At 40.6% G+C, this 12,170-nt stretch overlaps 1 protein-coding gene across 4 annotated transcripts in view; it reads left to right on the top strand.

The window, feature by feature from the left end:
* The window catches only part of AP2B1 (adaptor-related protein complex 2, beta 1 subunit), a 137,697-nt gene that overhangs the window by 29,241 nt on the left and 96,286 nt on the right, over positions 1 to 12,170 (top strand). For all 4 annotated transcript variants that reach the window (XM_021066144.1, XM_021066143.1, XM_021066145.1 and 1 more), the window contains 2 exon segments: positions 4,331 to 4,466; positions 6,401 to 6,646. In XM_021066144.1, the coding sequence (XP_020921803.1) occupies positions 4,331 to 4,466; positions 6,401 to 6,646 (382 nt within the window).

Genomic DNA, 12,170 nt, shown 5'->3' with positions numbered 1-12,170 from the left:
GTGGCTCTGTGGTTAACTAACCTGACTAGCATCCATGAGGACTTGGGTTCTATCCCTGGCCTCGCTCAGTGGGTTAAGGATCTGGCATTGCCATGAGATGTGGTATGGGTCGAAGACTCGGCTCGAATCTTCTGTCTGTGGCTGTGGCATAGGCTGGCAGCAACAGCTCCAGTTGGATCCCTAGCCTGGGAACCTCCATATACCACCAGTGTAGCCCTCAAAAGACAAAAAACAAAAACAAAAAACAAAAAATTATGTGTTGGTAAAAAATACCATTCAAAATAAATGATAAAGGAATGGATTTTAATGTAAACAAGTACAGAAAGTTTATTGATATGGTTTCAGATTCCACATTGTGCTTTAGTTTTAAGAAACTCATTTGTGGACTAAAAACGACAAAAGAAAAAGCAAAACAACCATTTTCCTAGCTTTAATGTATCAAAGAAAAACATCCAGTTATAGGAAAAAGCTATTAAAATACTCCTCCATTTTCCAATTAAAATACATGTATAAAGATGGATTCTTCTTACACTTCAAAAAAACACTCTACAACAGAATGAATTCAGAAGCAGATGCGAGAGTCCAGCTGCTTTTATTTAAACTAGACATTAAAGAGATTTGCAAAAATCAAAACAATGTCATCTTAATTTTTTTTTTTTTTTTTTGGTCTTTTTTGTCTTTTCTAGGGCCGCACCATTGGCGTATGGAGGTTCCCAGGCTAGGGCTCTAATCGGAGCTGTTGCTGCTGGCCTACACCACAGCTCATGGTAATGCCAGATCCTTAACCCACTGAGCAAGGCCAGGGATCGAACCCGAAACCTCATGGTTCCTAGTTAGATTCGTTAACCACTAAGCCACGAAGGAAACTCAAATGTCATCTTAATTTTTAAAAATAACTAAAATAGGTAGATTTTACTGTAAAATATTTGTGTTAACATGAAATGTGTTTATTGTTATTTTAAATTGGTAAATATTTTAAAAATTTCTCTGTTTTAATTCTTGATATGGTGAAATAATCAATAGGCATAATCCACATGAAAAAATGCTCTGGGGATTGCAGTAATTTTTAAGAGTAAGAGCATTCACGAGACTAGAAAGGTCAACAGCACCCCTCACCAGATCAGGAGCCCAGGAGGAAGTGGTGGCAGTAAGAAATGGCTCAGTATCTTCCTATGCTCTCACTGCAACTGTTTTTTGTTTTTTGTTTTTGTTTCTTTGTCTTTCTGCCATTTCTTGGGCCACTCCCGCAGCATATGGAGGTTCCCTGGCTAGGGGTTGAATCAGAGCTGTAGCCACCGGCCTACACCAGAGCCATAGCAACAGGGGATCCAAGCCTCATCTGCAACCTACACCACAGCTCAAGGCAACGCCAGATCCTTAACCCACTGAGCAAGGTCAGGGATCAAACCCGCAGCCTCATGGTTCCTAGTCGGATTCGTTAACCACTGAGCCACGATGGAAACTCCAAGATTTGAACTCTTTTAGAGAAAGTGGGATTTGTGCTGTGCCTGGAAAGATATTTCAAAGAAACAATAAACTGAGATGAGCACTTTGCAGGTTACCATATTTCAGTCTCCCCTGCAAGTCCCTCAAGTTGAGGGCTATCTGATAGAAGTACAGTGCAAGCCACATATGTATTTTTAAATTCTCTGGTAGCCACATTTAAAAAATAAAAAACAGATAACATTAATTTATAATAAGTAATATAATCTATAATCTAGTATGTCCAAAATAGTATAATTTCAGCATGAAACCAGTATTAAAAACTATGAATGAGGAGTTCCCGTCGTGGCGCAGTGGTTAACGAATCCGACTAGGAACCATGAGGTTGCGGGTTCGGTCCCTGCCCTTGCTCAGTGGGTTAACGATCCGGCGTTGCCGTGAGCTGTGGTGTAGGTTGCAGATGTGGCTTGGATCCTGCATTGCTGTGACTCTGGTGTAGGCTGGTGGCTACAGCTCCCATTCGACCCCTAGCCTGGGAACCTCCATATGCCAAGGGAGGGGCCCAAAGAAATAGCAACAACAACAAAAAAACCAAAAAGGCAAAAACTATGAATGAGATATTTTACATTGTATTTTCTGTATGAAGTCTTTAGAATTCATTGTGGTGGGGGTGGGGTTGGCTGTGCCTGCAGCATATAAAAATTCCTGGTCCAGGAATCAAACCTGCACCACAGCAGCAACCCAAACCACTGCAGTGACAACACTGGGTCCTTAACCTGCTGTGCCACAAGAGAACTTCCCGTGTGTATTTTATGCATGTATCACATCTCAGTTCGGACCAGCTGCATTGCAAATGCTCAGTAGGCTATGTGACTAGTAGCTGCCATTTGGAAAGTTTAGGTTTCTAGCTTTGTAGGTTGGTACTTAACAGTTTTTACCTCTAGAACTTGGACTCTTCTTGATGAGGATCTTCTTGATCTTGTGCAGGTTATTGAAATTAATTATTTAAGATCTTTAATTTACTCTTGGTTAATGTTTCGCATTTATTTACTGATTTTACTGTTTTACACATGAGCTATTCCCTTAAGAAATGGAAGGAACACTCATTTTTGGAAAGTGTTTATAGTGTTTGTTAAATATCTACATGTGCATGAAATTACACCAGGTACCTACATGCAAATAATTCGCCTTCCAGTGCAGAAGTCATTGGGTCGTTGGAGATAGGATGGATTATTTAACTGTGCATTCCATCTTCTTTTTTATAATTAATTCTATTTCTATATGTAGGCATACCTTGGAGATACCGAGGGTTCAGTTCCAGACCACTGTACTAAAACAAATGTCACAATAAAGCAAGTCCCACAAATTTTTTGGTTTCCTCGTGCATATAAAAGTTATATGATTTTACACTGTAGTTTATTAAGTGTGCAGCAGTAGCATTATGAATTTTTAAAAAGTATATACATCAGTTAAAAAATTATTGATTTAACCATTTTCTGACAATGTAGGGTTGCTGCAAACCTTTTTCTCATTTTTCCCTTTTTTTTGGCTGCATTCACGGCATGCAGAAGTTCCTGGGTGAGGGATCGTACACATGCCGCAGCAGCCACCTGAGCTGCTGCAGTGACACTTGTAGTGCTTTGAACTGCAAAGAATTGATATGAAGAATTACTGCTAGTTTTTGTGTGTGATATAGTGATTTAAAAAAAAAAAAGATTTCTGGAGTTCCCATGTAGTGCAGTAGGTTAAGGATCTGGCTTTGTCACTGCAGTGGCTCAGGTTGCTGCTGTGGTGTGGGTTTGATTCCTGGCTTAGGAACTTCCATGTGCTGCAGGTACAGCCCCCCAAAAAAAGGATACCTAAAGATGCACACTAAAATATTATATATGAGATATTATGTCTAGGATTTATTTCCCCCCTTTTTACAGCCACACCTGTAAGCATATGGAAGTTCCCAGGCTAGGGGTCAAATTGGAGCGCAGCTGCAAGCTTATACTACAGCTAGAGCATCTCAAGGTCTGAGCCACATCTTTGACCTGTACTGCAGCTTGCAGTGATGCTATATTGTTAACCCACTGAGCAAGGCCAGGGATCAAACCCGAATCTTCATGGACAGTATTTTGGATTCTTAACTTGCTGAGCCGCAACAGGAACTCTGTCTAGGATTTTTAAAAAAAATCGTTAAGAGCAACTAAATGAAGTAGGGACTGGGGGATTCTCTCAACTGAGTTGTATATGAAACAAGATTGGGTATGTATCATTACTTGTAGCTGGGTGATTGATACATCAGATTCATTATACTGCTTTCATAGTAAAATTTTTCTTTAAAATTTATTTTTAGACATCTTCTTGAGACCATTACTATTTTTTTTTTCATGGTGCAGTGACCGAAACTGTTGCAGTGATAATGCTGAGTCCTTAATCCACTGAGCCGCAAAAGAACTCCTATAATTTCTTTAGTAATTTATTTCTGTGATAATTATCACTGCAGGGAGATTTGTCCTTGCATCAAATCACTTTATAAATTAAGGCCATTTTGGAGTTCCCGCCGTGGCTCAGTGGTTATTGAATCCAACTAGAAACCATGAGGTTGCAGGTTTGGTCCCTGGCCTTGCTCAGTGGGTTGAGATCCGGCGTTGCTGTGAGCTGTGGTGTAGGTTGCAGATTCGGCTCTCATCCCGAGCTTCTGTGTTTCTGGTGTAGGCCAGTGGCTACAGCTCCAGTTAGACCCCTAGCCTGGAAACCTCCATGTGCCGCGGGAGTGGCCCTAGAAAAGGCAAAAAAGACCAAAAAAAAAAAAAGAAAAAGAAAATTAAGGCCATTTCTTTGTGTTCTATCCAACAGCTTGGCACAAACATCTGTTCATGTTCCCTTTCTCTCTTCTCAGCTCTCTGTTTCCAGATGTAGTGAATTGTATGCAGACTGACAACCTGGAACTAAAGAAGCTTGTGTATCTCTATTTGATGAACTATGCCAAGAGTCAGCCAGACATGGCCATCATGGCTGTCAACAGCTTTGTGAAGGTAACTCTTTCCCAGGGATTCAAGAGCAGTGTCTTTTCAGAAATGTCTCTTGATATAGTAAGTGTCTGCATTGCAAATAAGCAACCTCTGTTCCAAAAGAGAGCCTCTAGAGAAGTACTGGCAATGAGTAGGAATGTTCGTGTTTTAAGCATTCTGTGTGCCAGCGTTTGTCATCCAGTTCAAACCATATGGTGAGCCTTCTGTCAGCAGGGCTCGGTGCATTTTTGCCAGATGGGAGAAGAAAACCAGGTGAAACCTCACTGCTTTGCCTTCCAAGGCTAACAAAGGTTGAGCATGTCTTTGTAGTATCAGTATCTTGGGGCTTTACCTATTTTATCTCAGTAGAACTATGCTTATGGGTCAGAAGAAATGGAAACTGCAGGAACTGCTATTTAATTTTGTTTTATTCAGTAGGTCTTAGAACAGTTGATGAACTTTTTTGTCATTATGGAAATTTTCAAGCATCTTCAGGTAGAGGGAATAGAATAATAAATTGCTAAGTATCAGTCTTGTAGTTTCAATAGTCACCTGCCTGTGACCAGCCTTATTTAACTTATACTCTCCATACATGCTTCCCTGACTCCCCTCCTTTCCTACTGGTTACTTTTACAGTAAATCCCAAACATATGTAACTATAGTACCATTGTCACATCTTTAAAACCTGACCAGTAAGAAATTCCTTGGAATTCTTTTGCAACATAGCAGGGTTAAAGATACGGCATTTTCACTGCAGTGGGTTTTGTTGCTGCTGTTGTGTGGCCAAAAAAGAAGAAGAAGAAAGTAAATTTCTTAGTATTATTAGATATCAAGAGTCAAATTTGTCCTATCATTAGATTTGATAAACATAATAATGAGGTTGTTCGTATTAGTTTTTTTTTTTTTTTTTTTTTGGCCACATCCGCAGTACATGGAAATTCCCAGCCCAGGGATTGAATCCAAGCCACAGCTGTGGCATAGCTTGCGACACCAGATCCTTTAACCTACTGCGCCAGGTCAGGGATCAAACTGCTCCTCTGCAGTGACTCAAGCCGCTGCAGTCAGGTTCTTAACTGACTATACCACAGTGGAAACTCCAGTTTTTAGTTTTTTTATTTATTGTTTTTTTCCTCTGTTTGGAATTCAGTTTGCATTAAAAGCAAAAATCAGACATCATTTCTAAAATGAGCTTGTACTAAACTGTTTTGAAAAATAAACAGCATGCTTTCCTCCTTAAAAAGCAGAACCAACCTAACATTTCTTTCTGGTGATGCACAGGTGGATGATAGTACCAGAAAGAATTTGGTGTCCATTTTTTGGAAGTTAGCATGTTCACAGGTTTATAATGTTTAAAGAAATTTCTTAATGTAGGACAGTTTAAGGGTTGTTCCTTCATGATAAGTATTCTATTCATATTTGACACAGATGCTAGGAGAGGAGAATGTATGTAATCAGGGTCTCAGAGGGCCCTCTCTTCTGCTTCACTCAAGGAACCCAAATCACCTTCTATATCTCTTTTGCTTTCGTGGCTGTAGGCCCCAGGTAACCAGTCCTCTTTCTCCCTACTTGGTATTTGTTGAGTGGGACACATCTTTCCAGTTTCTAATTTTTTCCTGTACCAGAATACAAGCCCTAAGACCTTTTCTATTTATAGGACAGGTCCACTAATGGCTCTGGGGGTGGTAGCATCAGCTAAGCTTTCTGCTCAGCTCTGAAATGAAACCTACAGGACACTTCTTCATTGTGTATATAAAAGTTAAATGAATTCCTAACCTAAACTCTTAGGTAGGCAACTAAGACTGTACCTTGGAAGGGAATGGTCTAAGAGATGTGAGTTCTGATGTGGAATGTAACTGGAAACCTACATTAAATGAATATTCTGTTGTGGCTTACGTACATCTGACTGTTTATTTTTAGTCACCCTGTACACCTATAGTTGTCAGTGATTGTTTTTTTAGGACTGTGAAGATCCCAATCCTCTGATTCGGGCCTTGGCAGTCAGAACCATGGGGTGTATCCGGGTGGACAAGATTACGGAATATCTCTGTGAACCCCTCCGCAAGTGCTTAAAGGATGAAGATCCCTATGTTCGGAAGACAGCAGCAGTCTGTGTGGCAAAACTCCATGACATCAATGCCCAGATGGTTGAAGATCAGGGATTTCTGGATTCTCTGCGGGACCTCATAGCAGATTCAAATCCAATGGTAATAGTTTCTGCTTTTATAAGAGAGTGGTATTTAAAATGAGTCCCTTTATTTGTGTGTGTGGGGGGGGCGGGGGTGCGGGCGTTGTTTGTTGGGGTTTTTTTGGCCAAGGCGTGTGGAAGTTCCTGGTGACGATGCCAGATTTTTAACCCACCAGGCTACCAGAGAAGTCCAGAATGGGTCCCTTTGAAAAATATGTTTAGGAGTTCTCTGGTGGGCCTATCAGTTAAGGATGCAGCATTGTTACTGCCGTGGCTTGGGTAGGATCCTTGGCCTCGGAACTTCCAAAAGCTGTGAATACAACCAAATAAATAAATGAAAGAATAAAATAAAATGTCCATCATTGAAAAGGATGTTTAGGAATTCCTGCTGTGGCACAGTGGTTTAATGATCTGGCTTGCTGTGGCACAGTGGTTGCTGGTCCAGTCCCTGGTCTGCTGCGGCAGATTAAGGATCTGGCATTGTTGCAGCAGTGGCGTAAGCCTCAAATGCAGCTTGGATTCGATCCCTGGCCTGGGAACTTCCATATACTGTGGGTATGGCCAAAAATGGAAAAAAATTAAAAAAAAAAAAAAAGAATGTTTAAAGTACGTCTTGTCATAGGCTAGCCCTGTGAAGCATGACTTATGTGTGTCCCACAGTCTAACACCCTACATGTTTCTGAGCGGAAATCCAAGCATGAAAATATAGGTTTTGTTTTTTTTTTTTAATTGAAGTATAGTTGTTTACAATATTGTTAGTTTACAGGAAAGTAATTGTTTTATAAGTATATATTTTTTCAGATTATTTTCCATTATAGATATTTACAAAATATTGAATACTGTTTTCTGTATTATGCAGTAAATCCATCCTGCTTATCTGTTTTATGTATAGTAGTTTCTATCTATCAATCCCATACTTCTCTAATTTATCCCTCTCCCCCTCCCCCTTTAGTAACCCTGGGTTTGTTTTTTATGTCTGAGTCTGCTTCTGTTTTATATATAGGATCATTTGTATTATTTTTCAGATTCCACATGTAAGTGGTATATTTGTCTTTTTTTTCACTTAATATGATATTCTCCAGGTCCATCCATGCTGCAGCAAATGGCAATATTTCATTTCTTTTTTTGACTGAGTACTATTCCTGTGTGTGTGTGTTTTCACATCACATCTTAAACCACTCATCTTTAATGGCCATTTCGGTTATTTCCCTGTCTTGGTGATAAGTAGTGCTACTATGAACACTGGGGTGAAGGGTCTTTTTTTTTTTCTTTTTTCTTTTTTGGCAGTCCTGCAGCATATCGAGTTCCCGGCCAGGGATCAGATCTGATCCTATGCTGCAGCTGTGGCAACAGCAGATTGTTAACCCACTGTGCGGAGCCAGAGATTGAAGCTGCATCCCAGGACACTGCCGGTCCTGTGTGCCACAGCGGGAACTCCTAAAATATAAGGGTCTTATAGCAAATCTTTGTATCATACTTACTTCTCTATTTGTTCAGAAACAAATTTCTTTCATTACTGTCTTAAAGAAGTTTTACCTTAAGTTTATATCAGTTTTTAAAAAGATTTCTTCAGATGGATATTTGTGGTCTTTTCTGGTGGTGTGGGAATACAACTGAATAAAAGTTATCTTTATTGCTTAATTATTGTAGTCCATTCTTCTACAGAGTACTAGGACAATTCTCTTTTTTTTTTTTTTTTTTTTTTTTTTTTTTTTTTTTTTTTGGTGGGGGCCACGTCCAGGGTATATGGAAGTTCCCAGGCTAGGGGTCAAATCGGAGCTGTAGCTGACAGCCTACACTGCAGCTACAGCAATGCGAGATCTGAGCTGTGTCTGCAACCTACACCACACAATGCCAGATCCTTAACCCAATGAGTGGGGGCCAGGGATTGAACATGCAGCTTCATGGATACTTGTTGGATTCATTACCACTGAGCCACAGTGGGAACTCCTAGGACAATTTTTTATAGCCAACCTGATTATTTTGTGAATGTTTGGCAGTCAGAACCTAATCCTTAATGTTTGGGACCTTTTTATTTCTCCTATTGACATTTAGAATTTGGCTGTATAGTGAATGGAGCAAGTCTCAAAGTGGTACGTTGGCTCTGCTAGTAACTGAAGATCATTTGAATTGAGTGATTGGTCATTAAGTATCATTACTGAGAAGATGGAGGAATTGAGTCCCTGTCTCTCCCCTTTTTCCTAATGCATACTTCTCTTGGAGGTGAATAACATTGAGCTATTCAGTGGGTAGCCTGGGAATATTTCACTGTTGAACTTTTTGAATTAGAGAATTGGAATTTGCCATGATGTAGGCCTTGGGTTTCACTTGCAAAATAACCTGCTCAGATGGTTCATCTTACTCTTTGGGTAGCCTTGGCTTCTATTTATTATCTTTCAAATTTGGTGTCTAGGTCAAAGGATGAAGCAAGCTATAGTTTTTTAAAGTTGCTGTGGTACTACCTACCATTAGAAATCCTATAGCTACTTGCTAGGCACAGAGGCAATACCGGTGTGTATGCGCATAAACCGTGACTTTTAACAGGGTGTAATTACCACCAGTATTAGAAGATTCAACCCTATCTTTTTCCCTCAAGCAGCGCTGTGTCACCTTTTTAGAATTACATAAAGAGGAGTTCCCCTTGTGGCTTAGCGATAACAAACCCGACTAGTATCAGACTAGTATCATGAGGACTCTGGTTGATCCCTGGCCTCACTCAGTGGGTTAAGAATCTGGCATTGCCATGAGCTGTGGTATAGGTTGCAGACACTGCTCGAGTCTGGCATTGCAGTGGCTGTGGTTTAGGCCAGTAGCTACAGTTCCAATTTGACCCCTGGCCTGGGAACTTCCGTGTGCTGTGGATGTGGCCCTAAAAAGACAAAAAAAAAAAAAAGTCTGTAAAGAAACAATTTTATAAGGCAGTAATATCTATTTTTAGAAAATTTAGCTGCTACTAAGTTGTGTTTTTGCCATTGATTTTGATTCACTGTTATTTTGAGCAAATGTCTGAAATTTTCTGAGAACAAATGAGAAGATGGAAAATATTTGGGCTTCACTTCCTAAGTTTTGGGCATCCAGATGAGCAGATCTCATGTACCCTTTGGAAACATTTAAAATTTTCTGTGGGGCTGTGAATGTGGAGTGGAGTGAGGTAAGAATGGGTTCTAACTTACTCCATGCAATTCCAGTTCAGGGAGAAAAAGGAATCTTCAGTGTAAAAGTTTTTTTTTTTTTTTTGTCTTTTTGCTATTTTTTTGGGCCACTCCCGTGGCATATGGAGGTTCCCAGGCTAGGGGTCGAATCAGAGCTGTAGCCACCGGCCTACACCAGAGCCACAGCAACGCGGGATCCGAGCCACGTCTGCAACCTACACCACAGCTCACGGCAACGCCGGATCGTTAACCCACTGAGCAGGAGCAGGGATTGAACCCGCAACCTCATAGTTCCTAGTCGGATTCGTTAACCACTGCGCCACGACGGGAACTTCCAGTGTAAAATTTTTAAAGCAGAACCTATAAAATTAGATGGTCATTGGTAAGGAACTAACTGAGGTTTTTTTTTGGCACCCAGGTAGCACTTAGACATCTTTATCCAGATCACTTGAGAGGTTGGGGCAATTTTGGAACAAGCCATTATAATATATCTCATTTATTCAAAGTTTTCATTATAATAGCCTGGTTTTTGAATAGTCCATAGTATTCAAGAGTGTATGTATGCCATTTAGTGATTTTTCATTATGGGAATTTTCAAACATATTCAAAATTAGGAGTTCCTGTCGTGGCTCAGTGGTGAACAAATCCGACTAGGAACCATGAGGTTGCAGGTTTGATCCCTGTCCTTGCTCAGTGGGTTAAGGATCTGGTGTTGCCGTGAATTGTGGTGTTGGTCGCAGACACGGCTCGGATCCCATGTTGCTATGGCTCTGGCGTAGGCCAGTGGCTACAGCTCCGATTAGACCCCTAGCCTGGGAACCTCCACATGCCACGGGAGTGGCCCTAGAAAAGACAAGATTAAAAAAAAAGAAATGTACATACACTAGGGGAGGCTAAAGAATATTCCCAGAGTTGTATAGCTAGTGGTTATCTAGCCAGAGTTCTAACCTTGTTCTGAGTTCCAATACTTCTTGGCTTCTTGGGGGTATGTAATATACGATAGAATTTATTTTATTGTTATTATTATTTTTAACATTCTTCATCCTTTTTGGGGGGGGGTGTCTTTTTAGGGCTGTATCACAGCATTTGGAAGTTCCCAGGCTAGGGGTCAAATCAGAGCCGCAGTTCCAGTCGCAGATCAAACCCATGTCCTTATGGATACTAGTTGGGTTTGCTACTGCTGAGCCATGAGGGGAACTCATACAGTAGAATTTAAATGCATATATGCACATACATGTTTAGAACTATTTCATTTTCTCAGAATGTTTAAAATTTTGAACAAATAAAGGTCTTAGTTATCTAGAACTATTACAATAAATCCTCTGAATCCTCTTGTTTTTTTTTTTTTTGTCTTTTTGCCATTTCTTGGGCTGCTCCCTCAGCATACGGAGGTTCCCAGGCTAGGGGTTGAATTGGAGCTGTAGCTGCTGGCCTGCTCCAGAGCCACAGCAACAAGAGATCCAAGCCTCGCCTGTGACCTACACCACAACTCACGGCAACGCCAGAGCCCCAACCCACTGAGCGAGGTCAGGGATCAAACCTGTGTCCTCATGGTTCTTAGTCAGGTTCGTTAACCACTGAGCCACAGCGGGAACTCCTGAATCCTCTTGCTTTGATGATGGATATGAGTCCTGTTTTACTCCTCTTGAAGGGGAATTTTGTTGCACTTTTTCCGAAGTTACTCCACATGGTGGCAGCACTGTACTAGCAAATATCAGAACCTCTTGCAAAAGGAATTCATGCTTCCAGGGGGTTCTACCTTAGTAGTTTTCTTCTAAGGGCATCCTAGATGTAAAAGCACCAGAACATCTCAAGAAATGACTTTGAAATCAGAGAGTAAAATGTCGCTAAAGTTCTGAGTACTCTTAAGGTTACATTGACCCTCAGATTGTTTCTGGGTAGTATACTTTGCCATAAGGAATAGGACTTTATTAAATTTTAATTTCCTCTCGTTCGTGGGGGGGGGGAATCTCACACACTTCATTTTCCTGTAGTAGTTTTACCATTTTATATTTTAGTTAAAACTGACTTTCAGTGAAATATTATTTGAAAGAGAAAAGAGAGTTTGAAGTAAAAAGAAATTCTCACTCTGTTAGGTCCTAGGTTAACCTCTTCTTAGAATGAGAGATGCCATCTTAGAGCATTGTTGGGAGTATTAATTGAACTGTTGCATAAAAGGCATCTATTAAAGTGGCTGGGTCATGAGAGTTCACGAGATGATGGCTGTTGCTACTGTAATTATGAAGTAGACATTAGGCAAAGGTTAACATTATTGCTACAATATCTTTTTTCTTTTTAGGGCCATACCTTTTCCCAGGCTAGGGGTTGAATTGTAGCTGTGGCTGCTGGCCTATGCTGCAGCCACAGCAATGCTGGATCCGAACCACATCT

The sequence above is a fragment of the Sus scrofa genome, chromosome 12, assembly GCF_000003025.6.
Source record: "Sus scrofa isolate TJ Tabasco breed Duroc chromosome 12, Sscrofa11.1, whole genome shotgun sequence".
NCBI lineage: Eukaryota > Metazoa > Chordata > Mammalia > Artiodactyla > Suidae > Sus > Sus scrofa.
Note: the sequence above shows the minus strand (reverse complement) of the source record. Positions and strands in the feature narration are given on the sequence as shown.